Here is a 22,458-nt window from a genome sequence, read left to right on the forward strand (position 1 = left end):
GTGTGTCTGTGTATGACTGTGTCTGTGTGTGCATGCACATATGTGTTTTCTAAGCATGTGACAATACTATTAAAATGTGCCTCCTATTTTAAAGGGGATTTTAGAATCCAGGCCCCTCAAACTGAAGATGTGAGGTCTCAGTGAACAGACACGTGGCAGGCAGCAGGAGTCCTTGAAAAAGACCACTCCTTGTCAACACTTGTAAATGCAGGAGAACTTTGGACCTTCAAAGACATTTGCCCCAGAGGATTGTGGCCAAGGCACAAATCCTCACATAAGCAAGATAGCAGCTCTGAGCATGGAGAGGCAAACAGAAACAGGACCCTTAGACACAGATCTCCACTGACTGCTAAGTCACTTCAGTCGTGTCTGACGCTTTGCGACCCCATGGACTGTAGCCCGCCAGGCTCCTCTCTGTCCACGGGATTCTCCAGGCAAGAATACTGGAGTGGGTTGCCATTTCCTTCTCCAGGGGATCTTCCCGACCCAGGGATTGAACCCTTGTCTCTTACATCTCCTGCATTGGCAGGCAGGTTCTTTACCACTAGCGCCACCTGGGAAGTCCACCTCCACTGGGGAGACCATTAATTACAGGCTTTCAACTGTAGTGTGAACCTAGGTTAGGGTGTACCTACGTCTCACCCTCTTTCGCTCTCCTGGGTGGGTCAGAGATTTGGAGTCGGGCAAGTCAGCATGAAATGTCAAGCAGTCAAGTTAGAGCACTCATAGACTAAGGCATCAGTAGGTGAGCCCCTTTGGGGGAGGATCAAGAGCACTTAGCAGCCAGGTCTGACCCCACCTGGCAGCTATGGGAAAGTCTGTCTCCACTGTGGACATCATTCAGCTGTTTAAATTACTTATTACACACACACATACATACACACTCTTGAAGTCACTGCTGAGATAAACCCAGCCAGGAGTGCTTCTCCATTGTGTGGGTTATAGAAAGTCTGTTTGTTTTTTTTTACAAAATCAGTGTCTGGGACCTTTGGTGAGTGAGAACACCCGAAGCTGGAGGCATAGGGTCAAGTGTTATCAACCTGGAGGAGATAGCTGGGCCAGGAGAGTGGGTGAGATCATTCAGACATGAGGGAGAGAGACAGAAGTGCTCAGGTCAGACCATCCCAGGACACCTGCGTATTTCCTATTACCATCCTGCCCACCACCACCACCGGCACCATCATCACTGCCGTCATCCTCACCAGTATCCCCATCACTATCCTCATCATCATTCTCATCAGCATCAGCACCATCAGTATCATCATGCTCGCCACACTGATATGTCAGCACACGTACCATCATCACCCTCACAGTCACTGTCGTCACCGTCATTATCGTCCTCCCCACCACGATCCACATCCCTATCCCCATCCCCACGGCCGTCACCAGCATCAGCCACCTCACCAGGATCAACATCCCCATTCCCACGGCCATCACCAGCATCACCCTCCCCACCAGGAGCAACACCCCATCCCCACGGCCGTCACCAGCATCAGCCACCTCGCCAGGATCAACATCCCCATCCCCATCCCCACGGCCGTCACCAGCATCACTCTCCCCACCACGATCAACGTCCCCATCCCCACGGCCGTCACCAGCATCAGCCACCTCACCAGGATCAACATCCCCATCCCCATGGCATCACCAGCATCACCCTCCCCACCATGATCAACATCCCCATCCCCACGGCAGTCATCAGTATCACCCACCTCACCAGGATCAACACCCCATCCCCACGGCCGTCACCAGCATCACCCTCCACATCACTTCACTTGGTACCCTGGAAAATGAGTCTTTGGTTCCTCACGGAGCTAGTAGTCATAAGATCATATATACTTTTTAATTGGTGTATAATTATACTTTGCTTTGAGTCCTCGCCAAAACCTGGAAAATAGAGGTAGGTGTTTTATCCCCATCTTGCAGAGAAGGAAACTGAGGCTCAGAGAAGTTATTGACTTGCCCAAAGGCACATAGTGATTGTGGGACAGTCTGCACTGGAGCCTAGATGGCCAAGCTCCCGAGAGCTGGGCCCCTGCCCTGCACCATGCTGTCCCTTGACGGTAGGGCCTCCACTTTATTGAGCGGCCAGCTCTTGGCCCTGCACTCCCATGAAACTGCAACTCAGCCAGTCCCTTGAGAATTTGGGAAATATCCTTTGGCTGCTTTCATGGATGTTGCCACAAAGAAGCCCGTTAGGTATTTGGACGTGTGAGGGTGTTGATGATGAAGAGGATGATGAGGATCAAGGAGAGGGAGGAAAAGAAGAAAGAGGGAGAGGAAAAGAAGATGAAGAAAGTGATGGCGGAGAACACAGCGATGAGCCTGCTGGCAGCGACGGTGATGGTGCTGGTGCTGGTCATGGCGATCGTAACGGTGATTACGGTGGTGATGGCCGTGACCATGACTTAGACAGTGGCAGTGATTTTTGTTTTCTTTTATTGTTATTTTTTCAAACACTTGTGTTAAGAGCTGACCGTTCCCCCCTTGAATGTGTCTTGTGTAACAGATGAGGGGACAGCCTCCTTTCACCAGCACCCTCTTTTTCCTGGGAAGAGGAGGGCTCTGCATTGGGGCACATGGTGAGCCCAGAGGGGCACTGGCTATCCGAGGCCAACTGGGGCCCTGCAGGGCTGCTGTATGGTCTTGCCTGGTCTTGAGGGATTCTGACATAGACGTCTTTAGTCATAACCCCGGAGGTGGTAGTTTCACCCCATTGGCCAAACACATACACCAAAGATGGTGACTATAGTAATGATGCATAATAATAACAGCAGCAGCTTTGAGTCCCTAGTATGTGCCAGGTTCGGTTTCATTGAATCCTCACTACAACTCTGTCAGGTAGGTACCATTATTCCTCCTATTTATAGAGGAGAAATCTGAAGTTTAGTGAGGTTGAATGACCTTCTTCAGATTCACACTCAGGATTCTTATAAACCAGGCAAAGATTTATGTGACAACAGACAAAGCCTGTAACTGTTTTATCCTCTTCCTCTCTTGCCTTGAGTGGTTTGAGAAAACTAGAAACCTTTGTTTCTGGGAGAACGGACATTAGCCCCACTTCACAGATGGGAAGACTGAGGCTGGCTGCAGTTGGAGAGTCAGCCCGGAGCCAGTCCCCTCCCCTCCCCTCCCGTGCCGAGCCCCGAGCCCCCAGCCCCGAGCCCCCAGCCCCGAGCCCGCTCACCTCTTCCACTTTGGTTTTGCAGACCGCGCGGTGGCGAGGGCTCGGCTCTCTCTGCCGGAAGGTGTGCTGCGTGGCGCTCCCCCTGCAGCTGCTGCTGCTGCTCTTCCTGCTGCTGCTCTTCCTGCTCCCGGTCGGGGAAGAGAGCCGCAGCTGCTTCCTGGCCAACAACTTCGCCCGCTCCTTCATGCTCATGCTCCGCTACGACGGCCCCCCGCCCACCTAGCCCCCTTCCCCCAACCCGGGGACGCTCTTCTCCAAACTTCCAGCAGCCCCAGCCTCCTCTGGAGGATGCTGGGGGGCCTGGAAACAGAGGCAGGCCAGAGCCCACTGGGCTGCATCCATGTAAATACTACATCGGTGTTCCCAGAACAAAATTACCTTTTTATACAGTGTTGGCTCAGTCTATCTATACTAAAGGTGTACTGCGTGTGACTTAGGGGATAATGCATAGCCATTTTTTATATGCTCTGTATGTAAATGCTCAGTATGTATCATTTCACATATGACCTCTCTTTGTCATTGGGAAAATTCCCAGCAGTGTTTCTGTCCGGCGGGATCTTGTAGCATTTTGGACTTTGGTCTGCAGTCAGCCCTGGAAAGCAGGGATAAGAACGTGTCGCTTGTAAGGCTATCTCCTATCCAGAAACCAAGCCCCACATCCAGATGTTCATGAAGAGGACTCTGAGCCGTCGACACAGAAGAGCAATGCTGGCCCTCACTCAGAGCCCAGTGACTCTTGGTCTAGACAGAACAGCCATGCTCATCTAGACTTCAGAGTGACCGCAGACTGGATGCTGTGGGTGAGAAGCAGGGAAAGGGTTGACTCCGGGCTGGTCCAGGAGCAGCAGTGAAAAATGGGAAGTGACAGTGAAATTAGTGAAGAGAAGAAGAACTCCAAAGAGCAGACCCAGAGCTAAGAAAAGCACAGCAGAAGGGGGACCTCAGGGAGCTCAAATAGCCTAGACCAGTGAGAAAGGTCCATGGTCTGAGTCTTCAGGGCATGGTTAGGTCATGCTGCCCATGTTCTCTGCTCTGCTCAGAGAGAAAACGAAGGAGAAGGAGCTTATTGTTGATTCCCACGCGGAAGGAAAAGCACACTGTGTGTAGCACCCAAGTGTCTGACAGTGCCAGAAAGATGTGTTATCTCCGTTGCGCCGAGGCTGAGTTTTTCACCATCTACAGCTCCAGCTGAAGGGACAGAGGGAAGCATCTGACCCACCAGGGACCAGAGATCGGGGGTCCAAGACAGAGAGGAGGGGTCATCCGCAGAGCTCAGCCAGTCTGGAGGGCTCTCTCCTCCTCCCAGCAGGGACTTTGGGGAGAGCTGGGCCCTCTGGGCCACGAATATCCCACACAGATGACCACAAGGACCCAGGGTCCAGATGCCCCAAACCAAGCCCTCTCTGCGAGCGCTTGGCCGTCGGGCCCATGAGCCACCTGGGCCTTGAGACTGGAAATATTGAATTGGCCAAAAAGTTCGTTTGGGTTGTCTGTAACATCTTATGGAAAAACCCGAATGAACTTTTGGGCCAACCCAATACATCCCTTCCTCCCCAGGGAATTCTGGAACGGTTCCTAAGTGTTTCATCACTGGATCCTATTTTCCCCAAATCAACACTAAAGTTTCCTTTTTAGAAAAATGCTTAGTGCCCACTTTTTATCAGGCCTTTGAAATCAGTGTTACAGACCCAGAAAGGTCTTTAAACAGAGGGGAAACTGAAGACCCTGGAGGGTCCAGACCCCCAGCCCTGTGCCCCCACCCCCACACTGCCCTCTGGGCTTTGCAAGCCCAGCCTGGTCAGGGTTCTCGGTGCAGTGACCCAGGCCTCCCTGTAACTGGGAAAAGCTGGACACTCACGGGGCAGGAAAACAGGGTTGCAGAGAGGAGACCTCCAGGCTGACGTAGAAAGCGAGCTTTCCTCCAGATATTTAGAGAGAGACCAAGCCACAAAGCGATTCTTCACGGGTGATGGCTTTCCTGGAAAATCTGGGGCTGCGTGAACCAAGACCTCGGGCCCAGGCAGCTGAGCCCAGATCCTCTCTGGGTTGTGTCAGTCCAGCCTGAGAAGGTCAGCGCTGTGGTGGGGCCTCCGAACATTTCCACACAGACGGAGGCCCAGAGGGGGGAAGTAATTTACCCAGAGCCACACAGCGGCGGCAGCCAAGGCCAGAGCCGATCCTGGTCACTGCTGCCTCTGGATGTTGCCTGGCTCACTGCCACGCCCCACCAAATCTGTAACTTCGAACAGGCTCGAGTGACATGAATTCAGTTGGGTCACGTGTCCTACGTGTCAGGGAGGGAGAATCTGTAATGTGTGGGCTGGCGGGGGGGGATGAACTTATATTTTTTAAACTTTGATACCATAGAGCTTGTTTGCATAACTTTTTTTTTAAAAGAGAATTGATATTTTCATTACTTTCATATAAAGACAGTTTGATATGACATAACCATCGTGTACTGGTGCTTCTCAAGTGTCATCTCTTTTGCTTAAATGTAGGTGCAGATAATTATGAATTTTATGATGTTCTAGCTTCCTGAGGACCAACCTCGAAGAGCTTTCATGTGCCTTTTGAGAAGGGTGTCGTGGTGGGATCTTTGGGGGTTTATTTTTCTCTGTCCCCCAGAGGATGAGAGGTGGTAAGATGTGTCAGGTTCACTGCCCAGCCCAGTGGTGTGTGTCTGTGGGTCTGAGTGTGCGCACACACGTGCAATGTGTGTAAGAGACAGACAGGGGGAGAGGAAGGGAGAGAGAGACGAGGAAGATGAAGAAGAAGGGGAGGGAGGGAAGGAAGACAGGAAGACAGGGGAGCCTGATCAAAGCTGCCGTCACCCTCCTTAGCTGTCTCTCGATCCCCTGATGCGGGACTCCCTGCCCCCAGGGTGGCCTTGTCCCGGGGTGCGGGTGGGGCGGGGAGAGGCCCCTGCCTGCCCTGTGAATCCGTGGCTTCCTTTGAGGGTCTGTTATATGTGTGTCCCACTCGGGACAGCACAGTGACCTCCAGCAAGCCTCTTGCATCCCTGGCCCATCAGGATTGAGCCCTGATTCCTTCTCTCACAGGAACTCAGCTACTGGAGTCAGGGCTCCTCGTGTTCCTCTCACTCCAATAGGATTGTCACCTGTCTGGGTCAGCAACAGAGGAGAGGGGATGAGGCTGTGAGCGGTGGGCACAGGTTCAGCATGAAATACATGGGCACCTACGCCCACGGCTGCATCCACAGCAAACATCAGACCACCAAGCCCTTCCCGTCCCCAGGGACTTCACAGGACTTCACAGCCCTTCTCAAAACCAGACCAGGCAGCTGCTGCCAGTCACTCACGTTTGTCATGTGAGAAAAACCTGTTTGACATCCTTGTACCTGATCCTAGTCCCCTCAGAAAACTCTCGATTCTGGCCTCCTTTTTAATTTTAAAATTAAGGTGTCCCCAGTCACTTCCCTTTAGTCTAGCCCCTAGGGGAGACAAACTAACCCCAGAAAGTAGGTAATGGGCTGAATTATCACACAGGACTTTTCAAAAAAGCAGATGGAGTAGGAAATGCTAAATTGCCAGTGTTTGTATTGACTGTCTTGGTCCAACTTTTTGCCCATTTTACAGATGAGAAAACTGAGGTCCTGACAGCTCCTGCTTACCCAGTGAATTCAGAGAATTCGTTCAAGAGGTGGACATAGATCTCTGCACCCACTGGGTGACAGAGTGACCCTACTCAGTGCTAAGCAAGGTGCAGCTGGAACTCAGCTTGTGACCTTTGCTGAGTCACCTGCCACCACCCAGCAGCCCCTGGTAAAGGAGAAATTAACCCTGGAACATCCCATCCCTACTTGCAATGTTAGATATTCTGGGAAGATGATGGTGGGCTTCTGTCTTGAGGCAGAATCTCTAGAGTCAGCCACAAATGTCAGAAACTCCTCTTCTACCAACTTGCACTTAAATCAGGGGATATTGCTCATCCCTAATCCTGAGAAGTCAAGAGCTGGGCAGCTGTTGGCATCATTTCCTCAGTTCAAGGATATCGGAAACAAGGTTTCTGAGGCTCTCTTTTCTTTTCCTTATTATTACCTCATGGCCCAAGATGCTTGCTCTACTTCCAGATTTTTCATCTGGATTCCAGTTGGAAGAAGGGGAACGAGCTGGCTAGAAAATTTTCAGGAGCTTTCCCAGAAGCCCCATCCAGACATTGCTGAACCATGTGACATGGTTCCTTGACATCTGCAAGGAGTCTGGAAACACATTCCCCCAACAAAACGGGCGTCTCTTAGCAAGAAGGAGGGGTTGAGTGGATTGGGGTATCACTTAGGTATCTCTGCCCTAGTCATCTTGACCCTCTGTGTCTTGGTTTCATACTCTGTCAGCAGAACTCAGGGGCATTCATCATTGAGGGGTGAGAATGACCTTACCAACACTGTCCCGACCTGCCTCCCCAGGTGATGGGGGTCCCTGAGTCCTTCGAGTCCCTCCCCCTTTGCGAGCTATCATAGCTTTTCCCTCCATACTCAGGACACTTCTAGACCCACTTTCTTGCAAATAAATCAAGTGCCCTTCTTGACCAGAGTGTGTGCAAAGGCAGTCCCCCTACCCCCCACCCCATCCTGTCTGTGTAGTCCCAGGGATAAGCTTTTTAACACTTTTGTGTTTGAATTCAGCCCAGGAAAATTATAGTTGCTTTAATTTCTTTTGGAACATGAGTTACTCCTGGGCACAGATCCTGAAAAGAGAAGCTTTCTGAGCTTTTCCAGGCACCCCCCCACCATTTTCCGGCTAAGCCCCCAAAAGAGAACATGGGAGGACACACAGTCCAGGTGGCTCCCAGCATCCACCTGACAGAGCCCATGGCGCCTCCAGCAGAGGGGCAGATTCAAAAGACTTAGAGCATCATTTCTCAGTTTCAATTATAAGAGAAAGGCCTCCTATTTGTCAAAGTGAGAAAAAGTAGAAATCATTTTTTTTAAGAAATTAAAAAGACAAAACTCACCATCTAAAAACATCTTCAGGCAGAGCACCCAGAGCCTTCGAGAACAGTCAGCCTATTCAGTGTCCTCCAGTGGCTGCCTTTTGCTTGTCATGGTAACGGAACAGCTGCTTACAGGTTGGTACCCAAGCACCTTGTCCAGACTGGGGCCAGGAATCCTACAGAGGGACCTCAGTTTTCCCAAAAGGCCCCAGGCTTCCTTTCAGGAAAGTTTACTTCTAAGCTCGGCAACCAGAGCTCAGGGAGGCAGCCCTTCTTCCTGTTCTGATGGAAATGAGAGGGAAGAAACAAACAGGGCCTGCAAGGGGACCCTGACTTCTTCCGAAAGCCCATGACATGAAATCCTGGTCTTGTTTTCAGCTGATGAAACCAGAGCACAGAGAGGGTTAGCAGCCTGCCCAACAGCAACCAGCTGGTGGGCGAGTGGGCAAGTTGGGGCTTGCGTCATGGATGATGGGCTCCAGGCTTCTCTTCGGCCTCAGCTGCTTTTCCTTCCTTGGCAGGCCCGGGTTGCTGCAGCTTTGGCAGCCGGTTAGCTAGTTGAAGGGCCTCCCAGGTGGCTCAACGATAATGAATCCATCCACCAATGCAGGAGACGCAGGTTCAATCCCTGGGATGGGAAGGTCCCCTGAGAAGATAATGGCGACCCACTCCAGTATTCTTGCCTGGGAATACCCATGGACAGAGGAGCCTGGTGGGCGGCAGTCCATGGGGTCGCAAAGAGTCAGACACAACTGAGCATGTGTTCACGGTGGCTAGTTGAGGGTAATGTCCCAGAGCATTACTTCTTTCTGATGCCCACTCCCCCAGGGAGCTGGCAACACCAGAGTGACATGCCGGGAGATGGAGGCAGGGTGCTTCCCTTTCCTGGAAAAATAGAAACAGACCACCTCTGCAGGGCAGCTGGAGGGCAGAGTTGGCTTTGGTCTGTGGTTGCCTGTAGGGCTGACTCCTTCTACTGGAGGGAAGGAAGAGGCGTTTTCTCTGCAAAAACAGCAGCCTTGCATGTTCTAGAAGTTTCATGAGTGAGAACGAAATGGACAGAGAAGTTTAGTGTGAACATGGTATGTGTGTGTACATGTGTGTGTGGGAGACGGGAATGGGTGTGTTCTACACACTCCTCTTCACCCAGAAGCACAGAGGCGCAGCCCTTGTTTCCTGCCCTGGGCTTGTAGACAACAGATCCACCAGCCTGTGGTCTCTGGGACCAGACCCTCTGGTCTCTGGGACCACGCTGGACCCAGGACGTATCCCTTGATTCCAGCATTTTATGCCTCTAAAGGGGAGCCACCGGCTGGCCTCCACACAAAGGGGAGGTCAGCTGACCCCTGAGGTCTCTGCCTTCTGAAAAACTCCCTGAGGCTGGTTTGGAAACATGCCTTCTCTTTTTATTGGGCTGGCACACCACCTGCTCGGGGAGGAGGCCTTCATTCACTGGGGCCTAGTTTGCCCATTTCTATCTTACTCTGTGTGTCTCTGTGTCTATTAGAAACTTGTGATGTTCAAAGAGGCTAAAAAAAAGCAACAGGAAATAATCATCGAACAGCTTGAGAATGCTGGCTTCTGTCCATTTTTCCGCGCTCAGCCACTATTTCTTAAGACATTTATGATCTCCATGTATGTGGGTGAGGGATGACTAGCTCTGCGTTCTCTTTTCAGTTATGTTTGATTTTGTAGGACTCCTCTGAGGAAGGATCAGCTTTGATTCTTCTCATTTGCTTATGTATACTCATTCCATGTTTTCTTCCAGGAAAGGTTTTAGGCGAGATTTGAGTGTATTCACGGTCATTGTAGGGGTAGAAATAACCTGTTTATTGAGCATACAATCTATTTTTAACCAGTAAATGGATTGGCTAATTTTTAAAAAAATGTATCCGGGATCCAAAGGAAGGAAGGAAGAAACCAGTGGCTGTTCATAGGATATGTTGAGCGCCTGAGATGACAGAAGCAGGAAAAATAGCAAGTTTCTAGTACGAGCTTTGGAGAGATCACTGTCCCCCACCCGCCCATTTCAAGTCCAGAAGACCAACCCTCTCATCCCAAAACACATGAGCCTGATAGATTTGTTAGTTTCTCTTGTCCCCCTCTCCCAGGGAACCAGAGGGTCCCACACCTCCCCAGAACCCCACCTTCCTGCAGTCTGTCTACCATCAGTCAAGTCCACAGAGGCAAAAATCAGGCCATCCTTGCCCTTGAAACGCGGTGACAGTAGCCTAGTACCGACTAGCTATTCATGTGGCTGGACTGGTCTGGTTAAGGCTGGGCGAGCCAGGTGAGGACACAGTGGGGTGTGTGTGTGTGTGTGTGTGTGTGTGTTCAGGGTGTGTGTGTGTGTAGATGCTGTGTGTGTGTGTGTGTGTGTGTAGATGCTGTGTCCGTGGGTTTTGTCGTCAAAAGAAAAATAACTTTTTTATCATTGTGTAAAATGTCCTACTATGTAAACAGTAGGCACGGGGACCGTATTCACTCCTGTCATACTATTTGTGCTGGTGAAACACGCATTTGTAACAAATTCAGCGTTCTGGGAAGGCAAGCAGAGGGGGAGCCCAGTGACTGCCTTGGAACATGTGTGTCTTATCTCGGTTCATATCAAGTCCAAAAGCAGCCGAGAGCCTCCCCTGCCTTCCCTGCTGGGGGCCGGAAGGGACTCCCGGGCCCTTGGAATTTCTCCTCTGTGTTCTGTTTCAAAGTCGCATGCAGCTTCTGTCCCCTTCCTGTGGTTCAAGCTGGAACCGTGCTCTCAGATGGCTCGACGTTTTGGAGGTTGTTTACGTTTCCTACAATGTACCTGCCTTATATTTGGAAATAAAAATCTCTATTTTGGTCTATGAAGCGTTGTGTGGTTTGCAGGTTTCTTTTTCTGAGATTAAGGGGTGTGTCTGAAAAGGTTATAAGGAGAAAGATGCCGTGCAGCCAAGGCTGACTGAGGGATGAACCCTGATTTCCGGGCAGAACGACGGCCTGGTTTATGCAGGGGTTGGGGTCAAGGCAATAGCATCTCTCAGTCCAGCGTGAGCATTGCATCAGCTGGGAAGCATCTTCTAAAGCTCTGCCTGCATCTCCCCAGACCTCCTGGGTCACAGGGCCAGGGGTGGGGACAGGCCAAGCAAATTTTAGAAATTCCAAAATGCATGCTTAGAAGAGAAATGGCCCCAAACAGATCCAGGCACAATGAGCTAACACAAGGTTTCTTCTAACACTGCTCCCAACCCCGTAGATCGGAGCCCCATTGTGACAGCTGGTTTAACAAACAGTTCTTAGGCTCCGAGATCTGGTTTCCTAACCCACAGCACATTGGAAGCTGCAGGCAGAGGACACATTTTTAGAATCAGGATAAGGGCAATCCTGAGCCCAGGTTCCAGGAAGAGTCTTAAGAAACCAGCAAGGAAAAGGTAGAACCAGGTTCTAGACTCTTCCTTAACCTAAGCGGCATCCAGACAGTGAATGAGAAAGACCTAGAACTTTCTAGATTCAGGACCAGGTTCCACAGCACATACCCTAGGGTTTGTTGAAATCACTCTCTGAGGTTCACCCTGATCTTAACATGCTTTACTTTAAATTTATTTTCTTCTTTTTAAAAAATGTTTACTGAAATATAGTTGCATTATAATGCTGTGTTAGTTTCAAGGGTACCACAGTGATTCTTTATATATATATATGTATGTATATATATATTCTTTTTTAGGTTCTTTTCCATATGATAGGTTATTATAAGACATTGGGGATAGCTCCCTGCACTCTACATCTGAGTTTTTGACTTGGTAGAGCAGCTCTGCAGACAAAGATCAAAGAATGGAATGTCTGTTCTGTTCGGAGGGGGTCCTTGGTGGCCACAGGTCACCCTTGTTGAACGGCGACTAGTGACAAAAGACAGGATGGCTTTTCACCGTCAGACTCCGACAAGCACAAGGTTTGTTTGCTACAAGGAACTTCGAACTGAAAGATGCGAATCCACCAGGCATCTCAGGACCCACCAGCTAAAGTCTCAGAGTAAGGCCATATACCTCTTTTTTCTCTTTTTTGGCTATGCTGAGCATTCGCAGCTGCACAGGCTACTCTCTGGTTGTGGTGCATGGGCTTCTCATCGCGTGGCTTCTCTTGCCACAGAGCCCTGGCTTCAGCAGTTGCAGCTTGTGGCCTCTAGAATGCAGGCTCAGTAGTTGTGGCACGTGGGCTTTGTTACCCTGAGGCATGTGGGATCTTCCTGGGCCAGGGATCGAACTCATGTCTCCTGCACTGGCAGGCAGATTCTTTACCACTGAGCCACCAGGGAAGCCCTGGCCACATACCCTTGAACAAACCCTTACAATCATGGGGCCAGATATATAGAAGCCCCTCTCTCTTAATCTCCTAATTCGTTCTCAAAAAAATAAAGCATATCCTTTGTCCCTTAGGTGAGTATAGAATTGATCATGGCGTTCATGATTTTAAGAAGCTTTGATTTGCATAATGGAATATTATGCTGGGCATCATATATGGTAATTAATCATGCTATACATGTTTATTTCTACAACAGCGGCTTCCAATCTTGGGTCAGAAGCTTCAGCGTTAAAACACTGATTCGGTGGGAAAACGAGATTCAGTCTCTTTTGTTTTAATTTCACACCTTTGGGGGAATCTAACCCACTGTGAAAGTTACATTAAACACACACATGGTTTCTAAACCTTTACAGAACTCTCTCTCCTACTCCTGGCTGGGTGATTAACTCATTTTTATGACTATGCTTTTTTTTTTTCTTTTTCCCACAACCAGGCATGCTATGGAAGTAATTATCTTACCTTTGTTTTCATCTGTGGCTTCCAAGCCCAGCCGTGACATGTTTAATTGGAGAGATTCATCATCTTTCATGGAAACCCCTTGGTGAGGACATTATTCACTACTTGGCCTTGGCCCCTTCTGTCACCGTCTCGCCAACCCTGGCTCCAACCGCTCCTGCCATGACCTTTCTCCACCCTGCTTCCCCCAATTACACATTGAGATGGGCCACTTGCTCAAAGCCTCCATCACTGGTATGGCCATTGCCCTTACTCATGCATCCTAGTACCTGCTTCCGGCTCCCGCGTGGTCTCCATCGTGGCTTCTGCTGCCAATTTCTAACAGGAGGGCTCCTCTCCCCATGGACATCAAGGGTAATTGTTCCAAATTGTCCTGTTGCATGGCCTCTCTCACTTGGAGGGTACATTTTTCCCATCCTTGAGCACGTGCAAATAATTGAGGCCCCTTTGCTTTGGAATAAGCTGACGAGATGACAAAAAGAAAAGTAAAATTTAAAAAAGGAAGCCAAGTGGAAGGTGGTAGCCTGGATTGAATCCTGGAATAGTCAGAGGACATTGGCTGCACACCTGATGAAATGCAAATGAAGTCTGTAGCCCTGTTAATAATACTGGGCCAGTGTTAGTGTCTTGGTTTTGAAAAATTTCCCATGTGACATAAGACGTGAGCTCAGATGAGATCAGATGAAGGATATATGGGAACTTTGTGCTCTTTTTGCAACTTTTCTAAAATTATTCCAAAATAAATGTTTTTAAAATATAGATTTTTATGGCCCTGGAAAAAAATATGAGCATACTTTTTTGCCCTTAATTTGAATACTTAAAATGGGGATGACTGTTCTCGGAGCAGTATTGGAGGCAACCTGATTTATGTTTGGCTCTTAGCAACTGCATCACAATCTCAATTGACCTTGAGAAATTTCTTCAATCCTCCTGAGTGATTCAAAGGAATGTGGTTGTGGGGATGAATGAGGCTATACTGAAGAGCTTGTACAGGGCTTGGCACAGAATAAACATTTGACATTCAGTTCAGTTCAGTTCAGTCGCTCAGTCGTGTCCGACTTTCCACGACCCCATGAATCATAGCACCCCAGGCCTCCCTATCTATCACCAACTCCCGGAGTTCACTCAAACTCATGTCCACAGAGTCGTTGATGCCATCCAACCATCTCATTCTCGGTCGTCCCCTTCTCCTCCCGCCCCCAACCTTTCCCAGCATCAGAGTCTTTTCCAGTGAGTCAACTCTTCGCATGAGGTGGCCAAAGTATTGCAGTTTCAGCTTTAGCATCAGTCCTTCCAATGAACACCCAGGATCGATCTCCCTTAGAATGGACTGGTTGGATCTCCTTGCGGTACAAGGGACTCTCAAGAGTCTTCTCCAACACCACAGTTCAAAAGCATCGATTCTTCGGCAATCAGCTTTCTTCACGTTTGGGAGCTCTTTATTCAACTCCCTTCCTGGCAGCTTCCTCAGTCATGCTAGGCGGGTTCAGAAGTGTCATGTTTTAGCCATCTGAACTTGGAGTTTCTAGGATACTTAGCTTCTAGGAAATTAGGGGTTTGGGGTGTCCCCTGTGGGCTTGCGAGTGTCCTAGAGATACTTGTTGGGGGAGATTCTGGGATCATGATTCAGTTGCAGACAATAGAATCCACTCTAACTTGTATGAGAAAGCAAGCGTTCATTATGAGATATTAGGCCAATGGGGTTCAAAGAGTCAGACAGGACTTGGAGAATGAACAATAACAAAATTAGGTGGTTTGAAAAATAGCTGGAAAAATTGAAGTAGTGGGCTGTAGTCTGAGAATCCAGAAATAGTGTTGGCCCTAGAACCTCTCTGCCTCTTCCATGAGGAAGAAAGAAGCGCTCATGATGATAAGAAGCTGTCAAACCAGGAAGCTACTGAGTGAAGTCTCATGGTCCCCATGCCATCCTCAGCTGCAAAATAGATACCCCACGTCAGGATGTCTCCTCAGCACTCCCCTTCTGTACTGAGAGTTGAGCAGGAGAATCTGAATGAGCAAAAACCTAGGTCATATCTAGAACCTGGCAGCAAAGGAGTTGGGAAATGTCATTTTAGCTTTCTCCTTTCTGCCTTACAGGAAGGCATCCTTTGAAGGAGTTTAATGAGTGATGAAGGAGCAAAATCCATTCGGTGCCCCGCAGTCCACACCTCTGGAGACTTCGTATCTGTACACACTCCCATTTCCATATCTAAACTTCCAAGCAGAAACCATAGCAGAAATAATAAGATCACACTCCATCTAATGCAGTGACCTCTTTATGAACAGGGGCATGCTTAGCAATATGTCACTAGTCAGCTTTTTTTTTTTTTCTATGCTCTATCATTTTTCCTGTTTCATTCATAATCTTGACTTGATGTCCTGGAGGCTGAAAATTAAATTAGAAGGTTAACCACCCCCATTCCTGCCACCGTGCCCAAGTGGTTCATGAGCAGACACTGGGGAAGCTGGAGGAGGAGGCTGTGTGATGTCCATGGGATGGACCACCTTGTCCACTTGGCTATCAGGAACCTATCTGACATAGACAGACTTTTGGTGAACGTTCCTAGACCCCACCCACACCTTTACACTCAATATCCACTCTGAAAGGGCTACCCACAAGTCTCTTCCTCCCTCCTCTTTGTTATCAATCCTCAGTCTTAAACTCTTTTTAAGCCCTTGACCATCGTTAAGTCAAGAAAACTTCCCTGTGGGCTTCCCAGGTGGCACTAGTGGTAAAGAACTTGCCTGCCAATGCAGGAGACATACAAGATGCAGGTTCGATTCCTGAGTCGGGAAGATCCCCTGGAGAAGAAAACGGCAACCTACTCCAATATTCACACTTGGAGAATCTGATGGACAGAGGAGACTGGCGGGCCACAGTCCGCTGTCACAAAGAATCACAAAGAGGTGGACTCAACTGAAGTGACTCAGCATGCATACACAGACTTCCCGGGTGGTCCAGTGGCTAAGATTCCTGCTCCCAAAGCAGGGGGCCCAGTTCCATCCCAGGTCAGGGCCACAACTAAAGATCCCACGTGCCACAGTTAAGACCAGGCACAGCTAAATAAACTTTAAAAAATAATTAAGGAAAGAATATTTAAGTAAAGAATACCTAAGGTCAGGTATGAATAAAATGGTGAACAAAACACTAACCTCCTGCCCTCCTGGAGCATGCTTTGTAGTGCTGGCGGTTGCGTTAATCTATGTAGATTTGTCCTCCCAGTGACTTCACAAAAAATTTCAGCTCAAAGATGTACGTGGGAATCTCTCTCCCCCACTGTCTTTCATCATCAGCTTTCCACAGGGTTATGATCCTACAGAACAATATATTAGCCAAGACCAAACCCTTTCCTCCTAAGACAGTTGGTCACAGGAGCCTCCAGGTGATGCCATGGGGAGGAGGTTAAGGGGAAGGGGGCAGTGTAGCAGGGGAAGGTGCCCTGGGGTGTGAACCACATGCGTGTGGCTCATATGGTGACCAAACAAGGCAGTGGGCAGAGACTGCAGGCCTGGGCACTCATCTGGGAACTGGACCACGGTATCGTTGTTGCTATTCAGTCACCCAGTCACATCCAATTCTTTGTGACCCTTTGGACGGCACCATGCCCGGCTTCTAGTCCTTCATCATCTCCCAGAGTTTGCTCACATTCATGTTCATTGAATCAGTGATGCCATCCAACCATCTCTTTCTCTGTTGCTTCCTTCTCCTCCTCCCCTCAATCCTTCCCAGCATCAGGGTCTTTTCCAGTCAGTCAGCTCTTTGCATCAGGTGGTCAAAGTATTGGAGTTTTGGTTTCAGCATCAGTCCTTCCAATAAATATTCAGGGTTGATTTTCTTTAGGATGGACTGGTTGGATCTCCTTGCAGCCCAAAGGACTCTCAAGATTCTTCTCTAACACCACAGTTCAAAAGCATCAATTCTTTGGTGTTCAGCCTTCTTTATGATCCAAATCTCATATCTGTATGTGTCTACTGGAAAAACCATGGCTTTGACTATATGTATCTTTGTTGGCAGAGTGATGTCTCTGCTTTTAAATACACTGTCCAGGTTTGTCACAGTTTTCCTTCCAAGGAGCAGTCATCTTTTAATTTCATGATACCATGGCACTGGGGTCAGACAAGGTGTGGTTCCCACTGATGGTAAGATGAAGCGGTGGGCTCCTGACCCTTAACAATGCCCTTGCTGGGAATTTGCCTCCATCTTGTGCTCCTGGGATGCAGCCCCTCCTATGACAATGCTCTGTGATAGACCTTCCTATACCCGGGACCCGACGCTGCATCTCTGAAAACCAATTTGTGACTATTGTTCTGCCCCTTCTCACGCAACACCTACACTTGCTCTTGGTTTCCTGTTTCCATCTCTCTTCCATCAGCTCCTGTGACCCTGTTGTCTCTGCTCCGGTTTCTTTCTTTTTGGCCTTGTGGCATGTGGAAATTTAGTTCCCCGACCAGGGATCGAACTTGCACCCCTTGCATTGGAAACATGGAATCTTAACCACTGGACCTCCAGGGAAGTCCCCTTTGCTCCAGTTTCTGGTTCCATAAATTCAGATTTGTTTTGATGCTCATATCCTCCAAAACAGGGACTGGCCTGTGAGTCAATCTCACTTAATGATTTAAAATTTTTTTAATAGTTATATGTTTAAATGGTTATATAAGTACCTATGTAATATCTTCAAGTTTGCCTCTTAGCCTATCCAAGTCTAAAATATTTCCTATTTGGTCTTCTGGGGGAGCGTTTGTCAAGCCGTGCTCATGGTATTGCTTGCACAATTTCCCACCCAGCCACTCCATGTATCTGAGCTGTTCACCATCACCACCACCCACCTCCTGCCATACACACAATCCCATCCAGGTCCTTCTGTAAAACCAGTTTCCCTGGCAGGCTGGCCTTGACTCCCTTGAAGGGGACCAGGGAAAAAGCACATTGGACGGGGCACCAGGAGAAACTGCTTCCAGCCCCCGGCAATGGCCACTGACCTGCTTTGTGACTCTCGGTTAACTCAAGTAGCTTTTCTGCTCCTCTGTTCCCTCGCTGTCGAGTGGGGAGTTCGGGAGTGAATTACTGTGGAGATTGCCCACAGCAACGATCACGTCCCACAAGGAACACACGGAGAGAACAATGCCCCAGGCAGGGCTGAGGAACCGCAGGATGGAGTCCATGATTCGTCCTTTATGCTGGGACCGGGGACGAGGAGCCATGGAGGCACGTGTGCACGCCCACACAGACACACACGCTACACACACGTGATACCTGCACACACTTGCACATATGCTCAACATACACCTGCAGGCAGCATGCACTTGTCACACACGCACCAAACACACACCTATGTGCACACATACAGACACACTCACACCACACCCAGACATCACAAACACACACACAGAGGCAGACACACATCACACTCAGAGGTACACCCCGCACCACGGATGCACAGACCCACAGAGACACGGGTGACTCTTCATGGGTCATTAAACAGGGAGCTCCCCCCGCCCCTGCTGTTCTGGGGGAACATATCCCTGGGGAGCCCTCCTTGACTCCTGGCTTGATTAAGTCAGGTCTTCAAGAAACCAGAAAATTAAATTTAGGGCCATTTCTCTGTTCCGGATATTGTGCATAATTTGAGGATTACGCTGGGCAAGGAAAAGAGAATGAACTTTCTCTTTTTAAAAACTGGGCTTGAAAGGAAAACACTGTTGTGAGGGTTAACGAGTGTGCTGGCGGGCGAGGTCAGGAGGGGTGGGGCCAGGAGCTGAAGCTGAGCCTGTTGGGGTCAGTCATTAATGCAGGGGCTATAAAGAAAGACATTGCGTTTAATTAAAGAAACATCTTCTTACAATCTCGGTTTTGCTGAAACGCATGTCCAACCCAGACCAAACACCCAGGGGGCCAAACACAAATTGTGTAGTTGGGGTTGCTGGAAAACCTCCCACGAGTTACCTTTTAACACGTGTCAGAACCCGAATTTATCCAGAAGCTGGGGGAAGGGAGGGAGGGAGCCCTTCGTTTGATGGGTCCTGCATACCATAGGCTTAAGAAGATGATAATGAAATACTCACAGCTTGTTCGGGACTTTTACGCACATAGCTTGGTTCTTCCAATAGACGTCAAAGTTATGATTGTGTCTAACCGCCAGACCATTTTCCAGGTGTGGAGATAAGAACAAGGCCTTAAGGTTAATAGAGAAGAATTGGAGAATCTTGAGCAAGACCTCTCAGCCCAGAGGTGCTTGAATGACTGCCCAAAGCACTGTGTTAAGAAGGACTCTGAGGGTGTAATTGAGCAAAGAGCTCCAAGCGCTCTCGGCGTGGTCTCTCACAGTGAGGGTGAGGGGATGGGGGTTGGGAGGTGGAGGTGTGGGGGGCCGTGGAGGGGGCACCCATTTTGCATTCTTTCCTTTAGCCTTCGTTTCTTTATCTGCAGAAGTGAAGGACTTGCCCTCTATCTGAGCTCATAAACTCACACACCGATAGAACACAGAGAGAAAGCCCAAGTGAGAGGCTAAACAAAGCATAAAAAATATCATGAAGGAAGCTTCTGGGGACCCTGTCCAGTTGTTGTCATGTGGGTACCCAAGCTTTGGGCTCCTGAGTCTGACAGTTTCGAGATCATTGAAGATTTCAGATTTTAACTTAAGAAATGGGTTAAACTAGACCATTGTCTTATATTATAGTATGAGTTGATGGTCTTTGATGGTCATCAATTTCTGTAGGTTCTTTGAACTACAGAAATAAGCATTTAGTATGAATCGTCTTGTCTTGACTTTGAAATATTGCAGCTACACAGCATCACATGTCTCTCTCAGCCCTTATTTGAGTTCAGTTCAGTTCAGTTCAGTCGCTCAGTCATGTCCAACTCTCCACGACCCCATGAATCACAGCACGCCAGGCCTCCCTGTCCATCACCAACTCCCGGAGCTCACTCAAACTCATGTCCACAGAGTCAGTGATGCCATCCAGCCATCTCATTCTCTGTTGCCCCCTTCTCCTCCCGCCCCCAACCTTTCCTAGCATCAGAGTCTTTTCCAGTGAGTCAACTCGTCACATGAGGTGGCCAAAGTATTGCAGTTTCAGCTTTAGCATCAGTCCTTCCAATGAACACCCAGGACTGATCTCCTTTAGGATGGACTGGTTGGATCTCCTTGCAGTCCAAGGGACTCTCAAGAGTCTTCTCCAACACCACAGTTCAAAAGCATCAATTCTTCGGCGATCAGCTTTCTTCACAGTCCAACTCTCACACCCATACATGACCACGGGAAAAACCATAGCCTTGACTAGACGGACCTTTTTGGCAAAGTAATGTCTCTGCTTTTTAATATACTATCAAGGTTTGTCATAACTTTCCTTCCAAGGAGTAAGCGTCTTTTAATTTCATGGCTGCAATCAGCATCCGCAGTGATTTTGGAGCCCAAAAAAATAAAGTCTGACACTGTTTCCACTGTTTTTCCATCTATTTCCCATGAAGTGATTGGGAAACACAAGTAAATAACAGGAAAGCCCCAAATACAGCTCCATAATCTTTCTAAAAATAAAACAATTTATCAGGAGTCTGACTACTTACCCAACCTTTTGTTATTAACCTGTTTATGGATCTTATATTTTTCAGAGAGTTAATATGTGTTTTTGGTATGTGGCCACTGGTAAGAAGCTTAATCATAAAATGAAAAAAAAAATGATTCCGGATCTTAATGTTAAAAAAAAAACCTGCTATTTAGTGACAATTAATTTGAATACTTAAAAAATACCTGTGTAAGGTGTGTGTGTGTTTGTGTGTGTGTGTATTTTGGCTGGATATGGCCCCAGGCCTTTGCTTTGCCTCCTTCAGTCTTAATGGTCCCAAAGATTCCTTTCAGCTCAAAACTTTTAAAAGTCTGTGTGGGTTGCAGATCCACAGACCACGTGCACGTGATGTTTCTTAGCGGATCCACTGTTTTAAACCTGTCCCGCATCCCCTAGGCCTGAGATCAATCTAAGCACCTACTCTGTGCCCACCACCAGGCTTTTACATATTTTATTGTCCTTGAGCTTCACAATGACTCTCCCGTTTTTGTGACAGAAGACACAGGCTCAGAGAGGCTGCACCGCACATAACAAAATTAAAATTTAGTCCTTGGTGATCTTTCAAGCTCTTGGCATTTTTAGGGTGGAAATTCCCTGACATAGCACTAGCAGAAAAACTCTCTAACACGGATAACTACACAAAGCCACTGGGGGCAGGGACCCAAGGTCGCCTGTAGATCCACCGTGCATTTCCAGTGCTCAGAGGATTGAAACTTGATCCTCTTCCGTGAGGATAACCCCGCAGGCCTTATCAGGGCTGAGCGGGTATCAGAGGCCCCTGGGCGAGCAGTCCCTTGGCTGACTTCCAGCCCATAAATTGTCCTAAATGGCCTCCTGGTTTTGGCTGTTGGTGGAGGGTGGGAGATGGGGAGGCCCTAAGAGGCAGTATCTTTCCCATCTGTTCCACATTATGACGCTGTTAAATATTTCATGCTCTCCATTGTCCCAACAAACACAAACAGAACTAATCTCTGTGCTTAAGCTTCCTTGACTGACATTGCCGGTGATTAAACAACGTACTTATTTTCCCATAACTGGGGAGGACCGGTTCTTCAGGAGGTTTGGAAGGGGACTAGATTCTCACCCACAAAGCTGAGTGGGAAGCCTCCTCATGCTGACAGGGTAGAGAAAAGTGACATCTCTGAAGAGGAGGGTGAGGGTGAGAGAGGCTTTGCCACTGTTTCTGCCTTGGAGATAAGACCTAGAGGAGACAAAAGATTTTCTGGATGTCCATTTATCCATCCATTTAGTCATCCATCTATTTAACCATCCATATATCCGTCTATTTATCCAGCCAGCCATGCATCATTTTATCCTCATTACTGGAAGGGAGCCACAAGCCAAGGGATATATGTGGCCCCTAGAATCTAGAAAAGCCAAGGAATTGATTCTCCCCTAGAATCTCCGGAAGGAACACAGCCTTGCTGACACCTAGGTTTTAGCCCCATTTTCAGACTTTTTTATTAGTTTTTGTAAGATTATTAAGATAACTTTTAACATAATTAATCCATCTTATTTTAAGCCACTAAGTATGTGATGGGGCTTCCCTGGTGGCTCAGATGGTAAAGAATCCACCTGCCGTGCAGGAGACCTGGGTTTGATTCCTGGGTAGAGAAGATCCCTTGGAGGAAGGCATGGCAGCCCACTCCAGTATTCTTGCCTGGAGAATCCCCATGGACAGAGGAGCCTGGTGGGCTCCATGGGGTCTTGAAGAGTCAGACTAGCGATTAAGCACAGCACAAGTATGCAGTAGTTTGTTATGGCAGCCATAGGAAAGTAAATCACAGCCTCTTAGGAGCATTAAGTGAGCTAATATATAAAAAGCACAGTGCTGTCACATAGCAAGTACTCATAAAATAGTTTCTCTTGTTTTTATTGTTACCACTCTTAGGACATGCTGCCCTCAGCCTAGTGGGGGACAGGAGCACGTGCCTAACTTGATAAACCCTGGATAAAGGGAAGATAAA

The 22,458-nt window shown here is 48.5% G+C and overlaps 1 protein-coding gene across 2 annotated transcripts in view; it reads left to right on the plus strand.

The window, feature by feature from the left end:
* The window catches only part of SYNE3 (spectrin repeat containing nuclear envelope family member 3), a 112,538-nt gene extending 98,391 nt beyond the window's left edge, over positions 1-14,147 (plus strand). Inside the window, exon 19 of one of the 2 annotated variants that reach the window (XM_088829871.1) lies at positions 12,906-14,147. In XM_088829871.1, coding sequence (XP_088685997.1) covers positions 12,906-12,968 — 63 coding nt within the window. In that variant the 3' untranslated portion in view covers positions 12,969-14,147. Of the gene's footprint in view, positions 1-3,206; positions 8,434-12,905 lie in introns of those variants that run through there. The other variant, XM_055418476.2, reaches the window with a different exon arrangement.
* Positions 14,148-22,458: the final 8,311 nt, after the last annotated feature.

Source organism: Moschus berezovskii, chromosome 21, assembly GCF_049115385.1.
Source record: "Moschus berezovskii isolate FMDL1 chromosome 21, NW_MosBer_1.0, whole genome shotgun sequence".
Lineage (NCBI taxonomy): Eukaryota > Metazoa > Chordata > Mammalia > Artiodactyla > Moschidae > Moschus > Moschus berezovskii.